Here is a 21,788-nt window from a genome sequence, read left to right as displayed (position 1 = left end):
AGTAGCAATGGGTCCGCCAGTCACAAATCAAAAGCAAATCTGTGTGTGGACGGTGGTGTGTGTGTGTGGGGGGGGATTTACTGTCGGGGGTAGAGGCATGGAGGGACAGGGCCAGAGGTAATCATTACACTGCAGTATAAGTGCAGCCAGCAACGCCAACACATCACTCACTCATGTGCGCACACACACACGCGCGCGCACACACACACACACACACACATGCGCGCACACACACGTGCACACTCACACACACACACAAACACAAACAGAGAAGGTTTCCACTCGAGGCAGCAGCAGCATGTCAATATGGTAGTAAGGGTCTCTCTGAACTATGGGGATGGAAATGCATAGTCGGTATGTTTGTGTGTGTGTGTGTGTGTGTGTGTGTGTGTGTGTGTGTGTGTGTGTGCGTGTGCGCGCGCGTCTGTGGTGTGTGCACATGTGTTTGAAAGTTTGAAATGCATGGTTCCAGACTGACCAAGGCGAACTCGTCTACGTGGACCCTGGTCTTGTCGATAGCACCACTGGTGGTGAAGGGAAAGATGGACGACTCGGCTCCCTTCGTAAACAGAACTTTAGCCCCTGAAATAGACAGAGCAGAGCAACAAAACTGATTTAGAAGGGGTACAGGCGAATATGACAGGGAAAATAAATGGACTATGAACAGATATTTACATTACTGCTCTATCTTCATAAATGACAGTATTAGAAAGAATTAAAAAGGGAAGCTCCAGAGCTAATATACTGTACTGTGTGATACTGTAGTGAGCTGTGCAGAGGTGCCTCGACTTTGATAAAGGACCCGCTGGAAGAGGCAGTTAGGAGCAAGCAGCCTGGAGCAGAGGTAAATCAGGGGTAGGTTACGTTAGCGATGCCCCTGCTGATGTGTGCTGAGAGAAGGAACTAATAATACCTGACGGCGTCTGCAGTATAACACTCATTCGTCTGCGGTCAGCGTCAAACTCTAAGACATGGAGTAGCTTATACCTGCAGAAACAAGTGAATTACATTTTAAAAATCACATTTTAAGGACAGTTTGGTCAGGAGGTCTTTAACTTCACATGCAGAGGCTTACTTTTCTGACTTTCCAAATGTTTTGATCTCCATCTTCTCACCATTGCTTCCTAAGAAGGTGACCCCCATCCTGCAATGACAAGCACATGTGGACTATGATGCTACCCTTACCAGCCTGGAACAATAACATTAGAACATAGACATGAGGCTACTGTACTCATCATCATCATCATCACCATCAACACAATTGTAGAGGTTTGATTGAAATCTTGAGACAATGGCTTACTCTGATGTCTGTTGCTAGCCCAGCAACACAGGTCCACAAACGTTGTATCAAAGAAAAATATGTTCGTTTTATTATGCAGTTTTAAAAGTAACTAAATCCACTGACTTACAAAAAAAATAATGTGGGCTGGCTAACAATACACTTGTTGTAACTTAACTAGATGACAGACAAAGGTAAGAAACCATTTGCTTCCCTAGTTCTCAAGATCTGACTGCAAGTTATCAACATCAAAGAGAAAACCGACTGTCTTGGCTAGTTCTGCCTTGGCTAGTTCTTAAAGAGACAGTGCTCTATTTTACAATATGTACCAACTAAAATAAACGCATCAATTCAAGCATGCTTTTAACTCCCTAACTATCATATGAATGTTCCAAATCAAGCTATTTATCTTTTCAACACATTCCAATCGTGTTAACCGTAATATGACTATGAACTATACTTAACTATATACTGGACTCTACATACCCGGCCGCTAATTGCTTTCTATCATAGAAACAATTACAACTTATCTGTTGAATGTCTGTCTTAGAATTTCTTTCTACTGAGTAACACACAGTTCAGGAACAGTCCTTCTCATAATGCTTCCTGAAGTAAACAAAGCTTTGTTATCGGCCTCTCAAGTTCATTCGTCTTCGTCTTGATACGAACCTTGTGGACCATTCCATGCTCATCCTCGACAGTCTTGATGATCCTTCCCATCAGCCATGAACCCCTGGGTGCTGATTCGTCGACGATCAAGACTCCATCTCCTGGGATGAAGTTCCGTGATGGATTGGTCCACTTCTGTCTTTTCTGGAGTTGGGGCAGATACTCCTTGATCCAGCGCTTCCAGAATAGATCACTCATATACTGGACTTGCCTCCATCTTCTACGTGCGTAAATGTCATCTCTCTGGAAGAGTCCCGGTGGCAAGGAGGGTCTAGTCTTAAGCAGCAGCAAGTGCTGTGGGGTGAGAGCTTTCAGATCATTCATATCATTTGAAGGCATGGTAATGGGCCTCCTGTTCAGAATGGCCTCACATTCCCAGAAGAACGTTTGAAGGCCTTCCTCTTCCAAGATTTGTTCTCTCAGCGTAGCACCCATGATTTTCCTGATGGAGCGGATGATTCTCTCCAACACCCCTCCATGGTGGGACCCGGAAGGTGGATTGAAGATCCATTTGATGTCACGTTGGAGCAAGCTGTTCTCTATTTGTGGAGCATTCCACTCCTTTATAGCCTTTCTGAGCTCACGGTAGGCTCCGACAAAGTTGGTCCCATTATCGGATCGCATTTCCTTAACTTGACCCCTTCTTGCGATGAATCGACGCAGAGCGTGAATAAAGAAGTCTGTTTCCAATGACATTGCCATCTCTATGTGGACCGCACGACTTGCAAGGCAGGTAAATATGACACCATACCTTTTCACAGATGATCTTCCACGTTTTACGTTGAATGGTCCAAACAGATCCACTCCAGTTCTGGTGAAGGGTGGTTCATCCGGCACGACTCTGTTTCTTGGTAAGTCCGCCATCATTTGTGTGCCTGATGCACCATGTTGTCTTCGACAGGTAGTACACCGAGACAGTATTTTCCTGATCGCTGAGGGAGCGTCAATAATCCAGTATCTCTGACGTACGTGAGACAAGACATGATTACGTCCACTGTGTCCCAGCCGCTCATGTGCATCCCGGAGAATCAGATCAGCTACGAGGTGGTCTTTAGGCAGGATCATCGGTTCTTGGCTTCGGCTGGCATGGTTGCTCGACTCAGCCTCCCTCCAACGCGAAGAATTCCCTCTTGAAGAAGCGGATTCAGTCTGAAGATTCAACTACTTTTCTTGATGGGCTCCTTTCTCTGAAGAGCAGATATTTCTTCTCGAAACTTACTTTGCTGACAGTGGCTGATGATATCCAGTTCAGCTTGTCGCAGATCGTCCATGGTAAGGTAAGTCTGTTTGAGATTCTTTTTGTAGCTCAACATTTCCTTGTTCACTTGTCGTTGATCCTTGTATACTCCATTCATTTCCTTTATTTTCTTTGACAGGTTTACCAGGGTTCCTTTGACTCCAGTGAGCCATGCCACCGCCTTCCTTTGTTGTATCCATGAAGAGAGGTATTCGATTAGTAGTTGCATCGCATCAGTGCTTTCTTCTACTGTCGTAGCATTAACGAGCATGCCTTTCTTGACCTCAGGATCTGCTGCTGTAAGCTCTTCTAGTTGATCACACTTGTCTGGCCATTCATTTTCTGGCTTGCTGAGGAAGACAGGTCCTGAGATCCAGACTTTGTTCTGCATGAAGATGCTCACCTTTTGCCCCCTGGAAGCGTAATCAGCTGGATTCAACTGAGTGTTGATGTAGCTCCATTGCTGCACTCTTGATGCTTGTAGGATTGTGGCGACCCTGTTTGCCACAAATGTCTTGAATCTGATGTTCTCATTGGCTATATACTTGAGTACGGCGGTGCTGTCCATCCAAAATAGCGAATCTGACAGTGGCAGCTTTAATTCCTTCTTCAGCATGACATCCACCTTAACAGCCAAGGTAGCTGCCGTCAGCTCCAACCGTGGGATAGTCGTGGGCTTTAGAGGAGCAATCCTTGCCTTTCCCAAGACGAATGAGCAGTGCATTTGGTTGCTGCAGTTCTGCTGGACTAGGTAAGTAACAGTACCGTAGCCTTTTTCGCTCGCATCACAAAAGTGATGCAGCCGAGCCTGTACTGTTTCTCCAAACTCTGGTGGCTTGAAGCACCGATCCACTCCAAAGTCGGTAAGCTGATGAAGCTCTTCCATCCACTTCGACCATTGTTGTGCAAGATGTTCTGGCACAGCATCATCCCAGCCAGTTCTTAGTCTGCACATCTCTTGCAGGACGTTTCTGGCGGGCAGTATGACTGGTGACAACATCCCCAGTGGGTCGTAGACTGAACTCATCATTGACAAGATTCCTCTTCTGGTGAGGGGCTTCTGCCGTATGTTCACACGGAACATGAACTGATCTGACCGAATACACCACAGTACCCCCAAAGCTCTCTCGATGGCGAGCGAATCCTGGTCAAGGTCGAGGTCTTTGACTTCTGTTGCCCGGTCCTCTTGTGAAATGTTTGACAACACTTCCCGGTTGTTACTCATCCATTTTGTCAGTTTAAAGCCTCCTGTTTGACAAATGGCCTTCCAGTCGTGGTGTAGTTTGACTGCTTCTTGTTTGGAGGCAACTGATCTCAAACAGTCGTCAACATAAAAATTATGCAAGACTGTATCCACTACTGCTGCATCAAAAATGTGCTTGTTGTCTTCAGCACTCCTTCTCAAAGCATAACTAGCGCAGCTTGGTGAAGAGGTGGCACCAAACAAGTGTACCTCCATCCTGTACTCTTGCAGCTCTTGTGAAACATCGCCCTCCGGCCACCACAAGAACCGGAGAAGGTCAGCATCTTCTGGTGGTATGTTCACCCGATGGAACATAGATTCCACATCCGCCATGAGTGCCACCTGCTCTTGACAGAACCTTGTTAAGACGCCAACCAGACTGCTTGTCATATCAGGCCCCTGGAGTTGTTGTTCGTTGAGTGTGGTTCCTTGATATGAAGCACCACAGTCGAATACCACTCGTATTTTGTGCTTCTTAGGGTGGTAGACGCTGTGATGTGGGATAAACCACACCTTTCCATCACTCCTGTTAATCTCTTCATCTGGGATTTTCACAGCATAGCCCTTGTTGATCACATCATTCATGAAGCTGACGTGGTCCTCCTTGAATGACTGATTTCTTTGAAGCTTCTTCTTCATGTTGAGTGCACGTTGCTCTGCCACTGCTCTGTTGTTGGGCATTTTCACATCTTTGTTCTTCAATGGCAAACCAATAGAGTAGTGGCCGTTGACAAGCTTCGCTGATTGTGAGACTCTGTCCATGAACAGTTGGTCTTCCTTTGACATTTCCAACTGCTCTCCTTGAGCATTCTCAGAAAGATCGTACTTGAATTGCTGAGTCCACAATTCTTCCAGTCGAGCCACTGAGATCCGATTTGTCTGTACCTGCAAGTATCCATTCTCTGTCCGGCTTCTGATGTTCTCACGTAGCGGTCCGTTTATGGTCCATCCCAAAGCTGTGCGTACCGCATACGGCCCATCTTTGACACTACGGATTACCTCCTCTGGTTCCAAAGCCTTCGCCACATCAGTCCCGATCAGAAGACCGATGTCTGCATTGATCGATGGAATTCGTACACCTTGCAGATGTGGCCACCTATCCACATCTTCTTGAGTTGGAATGTTCTCTTTACTCACAGGGAAAACCTTTTGTGCGAAAACCTCTGCGAGCTCGATGAAGTCATCACCTTCTAGGCGGCTCACTTCTAGGTTTATTGCAGCTTTGCAGAAGACCGTTCTTTGTTCCCGCATAGTGGCGAGAAGGATGTTCACGTTTTTTCTTGCAGGTGAAGGTCGTTCGCCAGCTTGTTAGTGCAAAAGGAGGCGTTACTCCCTGGATCCAGGAATGCATAAGTCAGCAACTTGTTGCCTTTCTTTGCCTTTACTCTCACAGGAACGATGGCGAGGATACTATCTGTACCCCCGGCACCAGTCTGGGAGCATGCATCCCCTGCATCCACGAATCCGCTGACAATGGTTTGCTCTTCCTGTGGAGACTCGTCTTTTGGCCCCTCCTTTGAAGCCTCTTCCTTTGGTAAGTCTTTAGTTTTCTGTTTTATGTGTAAGAGTGTCGGGTGTGTTGCTGAACATATCTGACAGCTCTTCTTTTCTTCACAGGCCTTACTCATGTGTCCGGCTGTAAGACAACTGAAGAAAAGTCCTTTGCTCTTGAGAAACTCCAACTTTTCCTTGTGCAGCATTTTTTGAAGCTTCTTGCACTGTTCCATGGTATGGTCTCCCTGACAGAAGATACAAGGTTTGTTGAAGGTCTTGTCCACATTTGCTCCCTTCTCCTGAGCTTTAGTTCCTGTTCTGCTAAAGCCTGCCTTTTTCTCAATGTAGCTGACTTGACTAACAAAGCGTCTCTTTCCAATTCTACCTTTAAGCGTGCAGCTGACGATGCTGTAGAAGTAGCAGATTTTTTAGACTTCTTGGATGTGACTGACACATTATCTCCAGGTTGTATCTCATCACTAGCCTTATTCGCCTCTTCTCGGCGTAGCATAGCATCCTGAATCCATGTATTCACTTCTTGTACAAATACACTAAGTACTGTCTTGGCTCAAACCAATTCCTTTGATCTATTTTCATATCCTCTTCACATTCCATCTGGCAGAATATGTCTTTAACATGCACATTTATTCCACTGAATTCCCATAACAGTGCTTCATATTTGGCCAACAATACCTTTTCTATGATTTTCACATTTGCATCGTCATCCATTAAAGCATGCACTTCCTTCTTTTTCTCACTAAGTTGGCCTAGCTTGGCTCTTCTTGAGCTTATTTGCGTTTGCAGATAATGTTCCATTGCTTTAAGTGTTGGTGTAACCACTCGCTTCCCAGTCAAGCCTACCACCTCTTCTGTTCATTTCTCCTCCATGTTTGCTGTGGTTGTCGGTCTTTCCTGTCTTCATACAGTTTCCATTTGATAACCAACAGTCACAAAGCACCGTTGAGATCGGCGATATCCACTCGGCTAACGTTACTCACAGCCGTCTGGTAGGCTAATTGAGAACGTCGTTTCAGGTCCCTCGTTGAATCATGAATTCACAAACCTCTCCAAATAGGCTTCTTGTCCACTGTCAAGCGAGGTGTCTTACTAATGTAGAGGTTTGATTGAAATCTTGAGACATTTGCAATTGCTTACTCTGTCTGTTGCTAGCCCAGCAACACAGGTCCACAAAAGTCCACGTCAGAAACGTTGTATCAAAGAAAATATGTTCGTTTTATTACGCAGTTTTAAAAGTAATTAAATCCACTGACTTACAAAAAAATTAATGTGGGCTGGCTAACAATACACTTGTTGTAACTTAACTAGATGACAGACAAAGGTAAGAAACCGTTTGCTTCCCTAGTTCTCAAGATCTGACTGCAAGTTATCATCAAAGAGAAAACCGACTGCCTTGGCTAGTTCTTAAAGAGACAGTGCTCTATTTTACAATTATGTACCAACTAAAATAAACGCATCAATTCAAGCATGCTTTTAACTCCCTAACTATCATATGAACGTTCCAAATCAAGCTATTTATCTTTTCAACACATTCCAATCATGTTAACCGTAATATGACTGAACTATACTTAACTATATACTGGCCTCTACAACAATCATCATCATCATCACCATCCTCATCACCATTCTCATCATCATCATCACCATCATCCTCATCACCATCGTAATCACCACCATCATCATCACCATTACCCTCATCACCATCATTCTCATCATCATCACCATCATCCCCAAACTCATCCCCATCATCCTCATCACCATCATTATCATCATCACCATCATTATCATCATCACCATCAACATCACCATCATCAACACCACCACCATCATCACCACCATAGACCTGTAACAATTATTACATAATCGCCAAACTTTTTTGGGGCATAATTGCAATTACTTTTTGAACCGCGATTATATATATATATATATATATAATATATATATATTATATATATATTTATTATATTTATATTGCTAACGTTTAAACCGAGCACAACAGTGTACTATTTCATAACGATTGCAGCTCCTGACAGTGGCTGTTGTGTATGATGGTTCTAGAAGCAAGATAGTTAACTAACGAAGCTAGCAAGTACCTAAACCAAACCAGAGGCTCTGGTCTGGGAGCTGGGACTCTGTTCAGGACTGGTAGGACAGAAGCTAGTCGTGCCACTGAAATAACTGTGAATTGAAATGACATGAAATAATGTCTGATAAATTAAGATAGGTCTTGTCCAATGCTAATCCAGCACAATAAGAGCAGGATAGCCAGTTAGCTCATGAGCTCACAACAACTAGCAGCAGCTTCCATAACATTAATGGTAGCGGTCAGTGGCTTTGTGTGGTCTGTGGCGTGGACAGTGGCGTGGTGGCAAGACTCCGCCCCTTCGCGTCATATTGGGCCGGGGGCTGTGGACCCCTCTATAAACCCTTTACACATTATTTGACCTTTTAATTCTCTTCACTTACATAGACAGTGTAAGTGTGTGGTCTCTGAAATAATAAAGAAATATAATGTATAACTAAGATAAATACTTACACAAATAAATTAAATAGCCTAACTCAAATACTCATTGAATTGCTGAAACTGAACAAGGAACAGTCTATCTAACGCTCAATTCACACCACAGCGATAGCGAAAGCGGAATTCCGCTAAATGGGTGTGTTTCAAAACATCAGACACAACCACGTCACCTTTAGGTGCCTCAATAATGTGCTACCGGCAAGCTACTCAAAAGAAACCACATAATTATCGAAATTATATTGTTGTTGTGATACGGAATGAGTTGTAATTATTTTTTTAGGTGGTAATGTAGTGTTAAGTCTCAAAATCTGTTGTCGATTTATTAAGATAAGCCTATTTGAAAATGTGTATTTACGTTGTCAGAGCTAGCTAGAGACATGAAGATGACCGGGCAGTCTACACCGCCAAGAACAGCCTCATATGCTGCGATAAAGCATGCCATTTGGTGCCTGCCAAGGGACTACAGATGCAAATTAGCTTGCATAGACCCATATTTGTTACATATTAATTCTGGTTCTGATTCTCCTTCTTCTTATTATTATTATCATAATACTCTGGGACGGCCACAATGTGCTGCAGCTCGGCTTGGCATAGGGGTTCCTGGAGCTCTGTAGCCTGGCTGTAGGCTACGATCACGAAGTTGTGAACAGAATAAATACCTCATACGAGTAAATATAACCTGCTCCGCTAATGAAACTGTCAAAACTAAGATGCCTGGATAAAGATTTTTTTTTTCGAACCGATATATTTGACAGAATCAGTATTCTACGCGAGCTAGTTCTTAATGCAGGACAGGGTTTGAGGACACGGCCACAATTAAACGGTCGTCCATCTTCAGAGTTTGTTTCAGGAGGGAACGTGTTCTTTGAAAAAACAGCGAGCTTCTGCTTTCTGATTGGTTGCCGCTTTTTATTTCGCCGCAAAAGTTGAACTTTTCTCAACTTTTTCGCACCGCTTTTTGCTGGCTGCGCCTCCGTCAGCGAATTCGCTGCTCACCATAGACAATGAATGGAATCCCACCGCTTTTTCAAAAGGCGGCAGCGGAATTCCGCTGATGGTGTGAATTGAGCGTAAGCCTGTTGCTGCCCACTGAACAAGGAACACAGTCTATCTAAGCCTGTTGCTGCCCTCCTGTGGCCGAAAACGGTAAATGCTCTTGTGGTAGCAACATAGAACTGCAGGTTCCGGAACCACTGTCTATCTAAGCCTGTTGCTCCCCTCCTGTGGCTGAAAACGATAAATGCTCTTGTGGTAGCAACATAGAACTGCAGGTTCTGGGACCACTGCCTCTTGTGGTAGCAACATAGGTCAGGTCAACAACGGGACAAATGGACACAGCGAGTGACGACTACTGGACATTTGCTATTCTAGCTGCGCGGCTGGCCAGCCACTCACAAAAACACATCAGCAAAAACAGGCCAACTGTAGTTCCCCTCTTTAACATATAAAACGCCATTGCTCAAGAACCCTTCTGGTACCTAGAAACCTCCCACCAGGACATGCTTTGCAAGCGCACCCCCCTAAAAAAAAGAAAAAATCACTAAAAGTCACGCAGGTGCATTAGGTCCTCCACTCAACGTACCAAAAAAAAATCTTTTTTTAAATCTTTTTCTAAAAAAGAATTTTTTGACAATTATATTGTTAATCGCTATTATTTCGGAGACAATTGTCTAGCAGAATTTTTCATTGTTACAGCCTTAAATCACCATCATCACCACCATCAACATCACCACCACCATCATCACCTCTTGGTGGCCTCCACCAGGGCCTTCTCATCTGGAGAGGAGGCGTAGTACTCCATGTGGGAGGAGAAGCCGTTGGCGTGGGTGTGGCTGAAGGGGTCCCCGGGTCCGTCCGGCTGGTCGTAGCTAATCAGCACCGTGTGACACAGAGACACCGCCTTCAGGAACAACTCCTCCTCCCGGCTCTGGGACACACAGAAACACACAGACGGACACCTTTCAGAGGTCGACAAGAATCTGACAAGAATCCGACAACCTGTACTGGGGTGAGGGGTGTTGCATCGCTCTCCTGGGTACAATAACCCTGACTCCTGATTGGCTGCAGCCATGCAGAAGGGTCGATGCTTAGCCCTATCCAGTCATGTCAGATCAGGGAAGGACCTTGAGGAAGGGAGGGAGGGGAGGAGGCATGTCCAGAGTATTGAGAAGGGGCCGGTTGGTACCCACCAGCTGAGGCGTGGATCCGTCTGGAGAGTCCTCCGTCATGCCCTCGGGCACCAGCTTGCCGTTGATCTCCTGGTACTTGATGCCGTTGATGGAGCACTCGCGGAACTGCATCTCGTTCTCCGTGAGGGTGCCCGTTTTGTCGGTAAACACGTACTCCACCTAGAAAACAAACACACACACGGGTGTGTAAACACACACACTGAAATGGATACACACACCTAAAAATCAAACACACACACGCAGTGTACCTGTCCTAGCTCCTCGTTAAGGTCGGAGGTGTTGACCTGGGCCTTCTGGTCGCTCTCCTCGTGGTACAGGTCCAGGTCCCAGCCGATGAAGAAGGATCCCAGGAACTTCTGCATCTCTACGGTGACGTACAGCGAGATGGGGATGATGAAGTTGTAGAGCACGAGGAAGGCCAGAAAGTCTGATATGAACTTCAGGATCTGGGGAGAGAGAGGAGGAGGGGGAGAAAGGAGGGAGGGAGAGGAGGGGGAGAGAGAGAGAGAAAGAGAGAGTGAGGGAGAGAGAGAGAGAGAGAGGGAGAGAGAGAGAGAGAGAGAAGGGGTTGGGGGATTGAGGCCTAGGTTACACGGCAACGTTTCGAGAACGAGAATGACAACGGAACGAGAATGACCTCTGGTATTTACTTAGGGTTGTCTGACTTCAATCAAAGGAAATACTTGGTCAGTCTATTCTCAGGCCTACATTTCCAAATTAGGGTGTATTCTTTAGTTAGCAATTAACTAGTAGGCCTAATTCGTTACTCAGCATATGTTGTATTATTAACATTATCATTTTATTATTATTAATATTATTATTATTATTTACTATTATTATTAGCTTATCGTCTTATGTTATGATATGGTATAGTTTAATGTAGATTAGTATTTAATATGTATTTCAGTGGAGTGTAGTGTGTAGGTTAGCACTGATTGATCACGGGTCTAAGGGGGCGTGGCTACTTGATGGGTACCAGGTGTCATTATAAAAGTTTGAGGACACCTGTGAGACGGGGCCCTCAGGTGAGAAAAGACCTGGCCATGAGTCAATCTGGAACAAACCGGCTAGTTACAAACACATTCTTGTAGAAGACTACCGTCGTAAATATTTGTAAACTGACTGAACGTGAAGAGGACAGGAGCTGGTCGTGGACTCGTCACAGGAGGGAGTGGACGCAGCTGGAGCTAGCCAAAGCCAAGACGTGTGTTTTCCGCAGGAGCCTCATGTATGTCGCGCTCACCTTAGACCCCTAGCTAGGGAGAGTGCCAACACTGATGGTAAGCAAGGCCTACTTCCACGTCTCATGCATAAACGCAGGAAATCTTAGGTTATACGTCGATCAAGGGAATAATAGACAAGCCATAGGATAGATTGGATAGGATGACCATAATATCTTATTATTATAATTATTATATATTATGGTTGTTATTATTATTATTATTATTATTATGATTACTAATGGTGTTGTTGTTTCTTTTGATGTGGGCCTGCTAGACCAGGCACTTCCACTTGGTCTACCCTGGATCATATTCCATAATAACCTCTCATTTTGTCCATCCATCCAAATGATTCAATCGTGCTCCCTGTTTGGCAATCCAAATCTTAAATCAGTCTTTTTCTCTTGAAGTAAAATCAAGCACATTTAATATTATCTGAAGTTTTTAGTCTTAATGCAAATGACCTGCATGATCCCGGTCTTTGCAAAATCATAAACTCAACATCTCGATGGGAGAGGGTGTCATTTAGTCTAGTGTTTGGAGATTGCACTTTGTCTAAATTATATTATGCTGCTGCTGTGTCTTTGGAGATTGCGTTTTGACTAATATGATGCATAAAACAATAACATAGATAAAACAGATTAGAATAACAGAACAATCAAATCGAATGGAATATCCTAACAAAATGAAATAAAGATGGGCCTTCTTTTTACCATGCACCATGCATTTTAGAGATTGGGCTGGACTTAAGACTTTGGTCAGCAGTACCCTGCTCAAAATACACTCCACTATGTATTGAAGCAATCAGTCATAACACAAATCATATAATTAGGAAACTCGTAGTCTGTTTTTTATTAATGTTATATAGCCTATAGCCTATTTTTTGTCTAACAAGCTTTATTGCTCGACTAATAGGCTAGATCTATGTAGAATCATGGTCGGACAAGAGTAGCCTATTTCGACTAAGCAATCACATTGAATCCTACAATCACATTCTGGGCTTCAAAATGGTGTTGTGTTATGATTTAACTGTACAATAGCCGAACGTCCTTCATCGTTATCAAAACGAGATCGCTTTCGCCTGTTTACATGACAACGGAATCCAAGAAAGTGGATCCGAAATTTCACAGGTTTTCAAAACGCTAACGCCGTTGCCGTGTAACTGCGAGGTGCAAACGGGAACCAAACGTTCTCGAAACGTTGCCATGTAACCCAAGAATTAATCTCGGGAAATCTACAACTCCACAACCTTATTGGCTAGGAGACTCAGTGTTGTACTACTGTACAAAGCCCCCAAGGCAAACTTAGATTCTATGCAAATCTTAGTCATTGTATCTATGCAAATCTCAAGTTAAAAAAGGCTAGGTCCAGCCTGGCTGTTATGATATGGTATAGTTTAATGTAGATTAGTATAATATGTATTTCAGTGGAGTGGTGTGTGTAGGCTAGCACTGATTGATCACGGGTCTAAAGGGGCGTGGCTACTTGATGGGTACCAGGTGTCATTATAAAAGTTTGAGGACACCTGCGAGACGGGGCCCTCAGGTGAGAGAAGACCTGGCCATGAGTCAATCGCGGACGAACTGGCTAAGCTACACACATTCTTATAGAAGACTTATCATAAATATTTATAAACTGACAACGCGAAGAGGACAGGAGCTGGTCGTGGAGGCGTCGCACGAGGGAGTAGACGCAGTTGGAGCGAGCCAAAGTTGAGACGCGTGTGCTCAGGAGCCTCAGGTATGTCCGTACTCACCTTAGACCCCTAGCTAGGGAGAGTGCCTACTTCCACGTCTCATGCATACATGTAGGAAATTATAGGTCGATCCAGGGAATAACAGACGAGCCATAGGATATATTAGATAGGACAACCGTAACACTGGCTTATGTGCGTGGCTGGCTTGTTTATGTTCAGGACTGGTAGGACAGAAGCTAGTCATGTCACTGAAATAGCTGTGAATTGAAATGACATGAAATAATGTCTGATAAATTAAGATAGGTGTTGTCGCCTGGACACATTAGTTCCAATGCTTCCAATAATCCAGCACAATAAGAGCAGGATAGCCAGTTAGCTCATGAGCTCACAACAACTAGCGGCAGCTTCCATAACATTAATGGTAGCGGTAGGTGGCTAAAGCAGTTACACTGATGATAACATAAAGTATCCCTACCAGGTCTTAAACCCCGGTCTCCCGGGTGGGAGTCCAATGCTCTGACCGCTACTCTACTTGTGGAGTGGAGATCAGCGGGTTGGTTTTGGTGTCTTTCTTGATTTTGGTGTGCTGGGACTACTGCCTCTTGTGGTGCCAACAGAGAGATGCAGGCCAACATTGTCGGGAGTAACGGAGGGAGAGAGGGAGGGAGTGACAACCCCTCAAACAATATCCTAGGTGCGCTGGCTTCCAGCCACGCACAAAAAAACACTAGGGTATAGTGTATAGGGGCTAGGGTGTAGTGTATAAGGGCTAGGGTGTATTTAAAAAATAAATAAATTAACCTTTATTTAACCAGGCAAAATCATTAAAGTCGCACTGAAATGAAAAAAAGCATTCTGTCCCGTTTTGGTTCACATAATTGGTCAGTGTTCACCTATTCAACGATGTATGCCAAACAAGTTACTAAATTCTACTTTTGTTTTAATCTTATATCAAAGTATATAATTTCTTACTTCCTGGAAAAGGGGGGCTAGAGTGTAGTGTATAGGGGCTAGGGTGTAGTAGTGTATAGGGGCTAGGGTGTAGTAGTGTATAGGGGCTAGGGTGTAGTGTATAGGCGCTAGAGTGTAGTGTATAGGCACTAGAGTGTAGTGTATAGGGGCTAGGGTGTAGTGTATAGGGGCTATGGTGTAGTAGATAGGGGCTAGGGTGTAGTAGTGTATAGGAGCTAGGGTGTAGTGTATATGAGCTAGGGTGTAGTGTATAAGGGTAGTGTGTGGGATGCAGTAAGTAGTGTGTAGTGTGTGGGGTATAGTGTGTGGGGTGTAGTGTGTAGTGAGTAGTGTGTTGGGTGTAGGGTGTATTGTGTAGTGAGCAGTGTGTAGGGTGTAGTGAGTATGGCTAGTTGAAGGCTGACCTGACTGCTGTTCCTCTCCTGCTCAGTCTTCTGGTTGTAGAAGGGCTCGTCCAACTGCCGCTCAGCCTGCCAGGCGTACTTTAGGATGGTGCTGAGCACCGCCTCAAACAGTAGTATGCCCAGGTAGATGAGCAGGAATGTGTTCATAGATCTGACATAGAACCACACATAGAACCACAAACACACTTAGACCTGACATAGAACCACAAACACACTTAGACCACACATAGGACCACAAATACACTTAGACCTGACATAGAACCAGAAATACACTTAGACCTGACACAGAACCACAAACACACTTAGGCCTGACATAGAACCACAAATACACTTAGACCTGACATAGAAACACAAACGCACTTAGACCTGACATAGAACCACAAATACACTTAGACCTGACATAGAAACACAAACACACTTAGACCTGACATAGAACCACAAACACACACAGACCACACATAGGACCACAAATACACTTAGACCTGACATAGAACCACAAATACACTTAGACCTGACATAGAACCACAAACACACTTAGGCCTGACATAGAATCACAAACACACTTTAAACCTGACAGAGCCATAAAGACACTTAGACAAGACATAGAACCACAAACACACTTAGACCAGACATTGAACCACAAACACACTTAGACCTGACATAGAACCACATCACACACACTCTCACCTGATAGAGACAAGAGAGAGAGGGAGAAGGAGAGAGAGACAGAGAGAGAGAGAGAGAGAGAGGGAAAGAGGGAATGAGACAGAGTGCTCACTTTTCCACTGCAGAGCGCTTTTGGGACTTGCACTTGTAATTCAGGGCCATCTTGGACTCCATCCCAGTGTAAACTGCCACACCTGTGAGGAACGACCAACAGTTAGCCAGGCTAGGTCTGAGGTAGTCTTGTGATGCCAGACTTTGGAGATCTCCACCTCCAAAAATCTGGAGACATCTCCATTGAAATCCATTGCAAGAACAGCGCCTATAACCAACGCTACCAACTCAGCCACTGCCTACATCTCCAATAGTATGAAGGACCCGCCTTACTGGAAATTATGTCCTCCCTATCTTTGTCCAAAACAAAACAAAAAACATTCCCCTCCCAATTAGGGAGGGCCGCCCTAAAGACTCAACAAGGATTGGTTCTGCAATGCAGGTTTTCTTCAATATTCAAATTGTTTCCACTTTTAACAACAAAACCTGGACAAATGTCTTCAGTCTATAGCTGAGCACAGCGTTTAGAGACTGACTTGTGAGTCTAGGTCTGAGGGAACACATTGAAACTCCACTTGACAACCTGGAGCCAGCGATAGAACAAGTGGTGACAAACGAAGACCTGAAGAGGTCCCTCTAGGTTTGATGGGCGTGAGTCTGTGATAAAAACGTCCCTCAGACCAACACACTTTTGAGTGATTTTAATGTGAGCCCTTGCAGGTAGTCTAATCTCCAGAGAGCTGGAGGATCACAATACAAAGATGCATTATAGGACAGGTCCCCTTTATACTGGGAACAATTGCTATCACACATTTTTCTGGGCGTACTGCCAATTCTGTCTCTCCGCTCATACGGCCATGCACACACACACACACACACACACACACACACACACACACTGTACACACACACACACACACACACACATACACATACACACACACACACACACACACATACACACAAACATTCTTACATGAGCAGTAGATTTTAACAGTTTCTTAGGCAGACAGGCCTGTATTAATTCTATACAGCAAAAACACAATTGTTCCAGATTCCTGGCCGTCCCAGTCTTCTTCACCTACCGAATATCTCTTTGGTATTCTTCAGCCGCGCTCCCCGGAGCAGGAGGTTCTCTGGCCCTAGGGGTCTGAATGGACGAGAACACACGAGGTCTGCCGAGGGACGCCAAAAACACGCAAACCCCGCCCCGCAAAAGGACAGAGATGTCGAGAACGCAACCTTACCTCACAATCTCCTCTCCCTGCTGGGTGACTGTCATCCTCCCCACAAACCTGAAAACAGACACATTTTTTTTGCTGAGTGACGAGAGAAAAAAGTGCCACGCCGACAAATGTTGTCGGTCTAGAACTAAAAATAATACTTGTGTTCTGGCCTGGGGGAAATCTGACTGGAAGACTAAATAAATTGTGGGGTTCTGGGGGCCGGTGAAATATGACCCTGGTGCTCGGAGAGGTCAGAGTTACACGTCCTCTAAAGAGCTACTGTACCTGGACAGCTACTGTATCTGGACCAGTGGGTCCAGACAGACTACCTGCAGAGGTGTGTGTATGTACTGTAAGTGTAGGTATGCGTGTGTGTGTGTGTGTATACCTGTAGAGGTTGTAGTGAAGCATGTTTAAGTTGTGTGTGTGTGTGTGTGTGTTTGAGTGAGAGAGAGAGAGTGCATGCGTGCGTCTATCTGTAGAGGTCGTAGTGAAGTGTGTTTAAGGTGTGTGTGAGTGAACTGTTTTTTTTGCTTCCCTCTGCAAAATGTAGGGGTAGGATCCCCCATTGAGTGTGTGTGTGTGTGTGAGTGTGTGTGTGTCTATGTGTGCGTGCGTGTGTGTGTGTGTGAGTGTGTGTGTGTGTGCGAGTGTGTGTGTGCGCGCGAGTGTGTGTGTGTCTACCTGTAGAGGTCTGCCTCAGGCTGCTGACACTCCACCACCGCCAGTAAGGCCTCCAGTCTGGACACGGACTGGGACACAGCTGTCTCTGGTACCGAATAGAGGGTCTACACACACACACACACACACACACACACGCACGCACGCACGCACACACACACACACACACACAGACAGACAGACAGACAGAGAAGGAACAGGCATTGTGAATCTACAGGAGCCAGGATCACGTTGGAGGCAGAGATGGATGGTGGTGTCAGTCCGAGGGGTGGATCATCAATCAGGAGTTAGTGTGTGAAACAGGAGCACGCCTGGTAATCAGTCACGCCTGGGCTGTTAACGCTGAACACACCTGGGTCTACTGGGGCTGTAAACGCTGAACACGCCTGGGTCTACTGGGGCTGTTAACGCTGAACACGCCTGGGTCTACTGGGGCTGTAAACGCTGAACACGCCTGGGTCTACTGGGGCTGTTAGTGCTCAACACACCTGGGTCTACTGGGGCTGTTAGTGCTCAACACACCTGGGTCTACTGGGGCTGTAAACGCTGAACACGCCTGGGTCTACTGGGGCTGTTAACGCTGAACACGCCTGGGTCTACTGGGGCTGTTAACGCTGAACACGCCTGGGTCTACTGGGGCTGTTAACGCTGAACACGCCTGGGTCTACTGGGGCTGTTAGTGCTCAACACGCCTGGGTCTACTGGGGCTGTTAGTGCTCAACACACCTGGGTCTACTGGGGCTGTTAACGCTGAACACGCCTGGGTCTACTGGGGCTGTTAGTGCTCAACACGCCTGGGTCTACTGGGGCTGTTAGTGCTCAACACGCCTGGGTCTACTGGGGCTGTTAACGCTGAACACGCCTGGGTCTACTGGGGCTGTTAGTGCTCAACACACCTGGGTCTACTGGGGCTGTTAGCGCTCAACACGCCTGGGTCTACTGGGGCTGTTAACGCTGAACACGTCTGGGTCTACTGGGGCTGTTAGCGCTGAACACGTTTGGGTTTACCTGGGCTGAGATTTGACGGCACTCACACACCACAGGAATTCACAAGGGTAACATGTAAAATTCAAATGAGCCACTGCAGCCGCTTAGGCACACTACAATCTGGTGGCCAAAACCACGGCCCAGCTCAAATCAAATCAAACTTTATTTGTATAGCGCATTTCATACACAGAGGCAACACAATGCGCTTTACAGAGAACAATGGGAGGGTGGGCATAGGTCCCACCCCTACATATTCCAGAGGTAAGCAAAAAAACAGTTTCACCCGGGGGCCAGAAATGTGAGCTGTAAAAATTCTTCCCTGACCTCTCTCAACGAGACGATCGAGCAAGCTCCTGGAAAATGTTTGTCTATTGGCTAAGAACATATACAGAGCAGTAAACATGGCCTAAATACTTCATAAGAGAGACATGACTAACAGTAGAGTGCGCAAATAGTTACAGAGAAGTTGCCTTGGTAGGCCATTATGTGTTCCCTATCCCTGTAGTCTCTAATGTGATATTTAAGTGAATCATATGACAACAACAGTAAGCACTTAGCAGGACATGGTCATACAGAATAAATTAATAAATGTAATCCCAGCCAGCCAGCCTACAGGCCTGCATCAGTGAGGGAGCCGGGCTCAATCACATTACTGCAGCAGACACAAAAACGTCGCGCTGGGGGGGGGTGGGGGTGGAAGCAATAAAAATCCAAAGGGCGGGTTGTCCAAGGAGAAGTGCAAATAAAACAAAAACATGTAAATAAACCCTTCCATCATTCGTTCATTTGTAACTAAGGAAAGAGCCTGAGTACTACGGTACGCTGAACGCTGGAGTTTGAACAGCCAACCCAAAAAACCATTGTGGTCGATGGCAAGGTAATCTTGAGAAATGACAGAATGAAAAGACGCATTTAAGAATTACAGGGAGAAGACCTTTGATTAGAGGCAGATAATTAGATCTGGAGCCCCGGGTCAACCCTTCCCATCCTCGGACTACGTGAATAGAGGACCCAGGAAACCAGAGAGAAAACTAGTTTTACCTCCCTTGCTCGGAGACAGGGAAAACTAATCCTTTTATAGCTCAGAAAGAGGGGAGAGGGAGAGGAGGGCTAGAGAGAGAGAGAGCGGGAGAGAGAGCGAGGGAGAAAGAGAGAGCGGGAGAGAGAGTGAGGGAGAGAGAGAGAGAGCGGGAGAGAGAGTGAGGGAGAGAGAGAGAGCGGGAGAGAGAGTGAGGGAGAGAGAGAGAGCGGGAGAGAGAGTGAGGGAGAAAGAGAGAGCGGGAGAGAGAGTGAGGGAGAGAGAGAGAGCGGGAGAGAGAGAGAAACAGGAGCTGAGTGAGTGAACGAGGGAGAGCGAGAGCAAGAGAGAGAAGAGCTGAGCAAATGAAAGAGTGAAATGGAGAGCCAACAGGATAAAGACAGGGCCATATTATCCAGGCAGACAGAGAGAAACCAGAGAGAGACCAGAGAACGCCCACCTTGAGGTTGGTCTCTCCGTCCAGACTGGCAGTGGTGATGTGGCAGGTGCCCTCGGTACGCTCTGATGACAACAGCACCAGGTCTGCTGGGAATGTCTCATCTTTGGCCACGCGGACAATGTCCCCAACCTGGACACAAAAAGACACACACACTCTCTCTCATAGTGTCCCCAGCCTGGACACACACACACATTCCCAATGTACACAACCTGGACACACACACACACACACACCCTCACACACGCACACCCTCTTTGCCAATGCATTCCATGGCCACTCCCATATTATCTCACTCCAAAAACAAGCAGATGTGACCGACCCCGCGACGGTGAGGTGAGAGGTCAGGAGCGGTGAGGTGAGAGGTCAGGGACTGACCCGGATGTTCTTGGAGCGTGTCTGCACCAGGCTGCCGCTGCGAACCACGAACACCGGGGCGCCATTCACCTCGTTGTCCGCCTTGTGTCTCAGCCAATCCTCGTAACCCTGGGTAGGGGGTGGGTGGTAAGTTATGGCTACTTAACTCAACAGCTGGCGGTCGTGGCGATGACCTACCTGGGCTGGCGGGGGCTCAGCCTTATTGTTATTGTAGTCAATTACAAGTATGTCCTTGGCCTTACAGAGTGTGGACATCGTGGACATGGGCCACATTACCTACGGACTGCTTCAACTCCCTATCCAGCTACGTCAAACATGATGGCATGGCTTCAAGGAGAAAAAACCAAGAGAGTTATTGGAAACAAATGCACATGAGGAAGGAGGGGCAGGTTGCAGCGGTCACCTGTTTGATAGCCGTTACTGTGATGACAAAGAAGAGGGGAAGTCCACTGGTGACAGGGGAAGTGGGCGTGTCGATCATCAACTGAAACAGAGGACGAGAGAGAAGGAGAGAGGGGGCAGGGTGGAGGCAGAGAGAGAGAGAGAGAAAGGGAGAAATAGAAGGAGGCATAGAGATGGGGAGGGAGGGAGAGAGAGAGAGAAAGAGGATGTCAGTACAGACCTAGATGACACCACAGCAGCTTACATCATCTGGGCTAACTGCCATCATGACACCACTTTACTGCTCTACACACCCAGCTACGTTCAACCACTCTACACACCCAGCTACGTTCAACAGCTTTACACACACAGCTAGGTTCAACAGCTTTACACACCCAGCTACGTTCAACAGCTTTACACACCCAGCTACGTTCAACAGCTTTACACACCCAGCTACGTTCAACCGCTCTACACACCCAGCTACGTTCAACAGCTTTACACACCCAGCTACGTTCAACAGCTTTACACACACAGCTAGGTTCAACAGCTTTACACACCCAGCTACGTTCAACAGCTTTACACACCCAGCTACGTTCAACAGCTTTACACACCCAGCTACGTTCAACAGCTTTACACACCCAGCTACGTTCAACAGCTTTACACACCCAGCTAAATGGTAAATGGAATGCACTTATACCTTTATATAGCTTTTATCCAAATGCTTTACAATGAAGGCCTCACATTCACCCATTCACACTTTACACATCCAGCTACGTTAAACAGATACACTGAATCACTGACGTCATCTGTAGCATCTCTTATCAAGACACTGACTATGAATACTGACAGTAGTATCACAGAAAGCTTCGTTTGAAGAAAGACCAAGGATTTCTAGAGGCACACTGATGCCAGATCTGGCCTTGGATAGTATTCAGTTCTTTAATCCTTTAATTCTCCAATCCTTTAATAGTACTTGAATCAGCTCACAAAAACCGACAAGA

General features: G+C 45.9%; 1 protein-coding gene across 1 annotated transcript in view; it reads right to left on the bottom strand.

Moving 5' to 3' along the window:
- atp11b (ATPase phospholipid transporting 11B) overlaps nucleotides 1–21,788 on the bottom strand; it is a 56,889-nt gene that overhangs the window by 26,880 nt on the left and 8,221 nt on the right. Inside the window, exons 4-17 of the mRNA XM_084444282.1 lie at nucleotides 20,810–20,890; nucleotides 20,407–20,514; nucleotides 20,032–20,160; nucleotides 17,570–17,673; nucleotides 16,907–16,954; nucleotides 16,745–16,809; nucleotides 15,721–15,802; nucleotides 14,943–15,093; nucleotides 10,899–11,096; nucleotides 10,651–10,809; nucleotides 10,207–10,388; nucleotides 1,076–1,144; nucleotides 914–987; nucleotides 479–582 (exon numbers count right to left, since the gene is read on the bottom strand). Of these exons, the coding sequence (XP_084300408.1) occupies nucleotides 479–582; nucleotides 914–987; nucleotides 1,076–1,144; nucleotides 10,207–10,388; nucleotides 10,651–10,809; nucleotides 10,899–11,096; nucleotides 14,943–15,093; nucleotides 15,721–15,802; nucleotides 16,745–16,809; nucleotides 16,907–16,954; nucleotides 17,570–17,673; nucleotides 20,032–20,160; nucleotides 20,407–20,514; nucleotides 20,810–20,890 (1,554 nt within the window). The remainder of the gene's footprint in view (nucleotides 1–478; nucleotides 583–913; nucleotides 988–1,075; nucleotides 1,145–10,206; nucleotides 10,389–10,650; nucleotides 10,810–10,898; nucleotides 11,097–14,942; nucleotides 15,094–15,720; nucleotides 15,803–16,744; nucleotides 16,810–16,906; nucleotides 16,955–17,569; nucleotides 17,674–20,031; nucleotides 20,161–20,406; nucleotides 20,515–20,809; nucleotides 20,891–21,788) is intronic.

This window comes from Borostomias antarcticus, assembly GCF_949987555.1.
Source record: "Borostomias antarcticus genome assembly, chromosome: 10".
Taxonomy (NCBI): Eukaryota; Metazoa; Chordata; class Actinopteri; order Stomiiformes; family Stomiidae; genus Borostomias; species Borostomias antarcticus.
The sequence above is the reverse complement of the archived record's forward strand: the minus strand, read 5'-3'. Positions and strand labels throughout refer to the sequence as shown.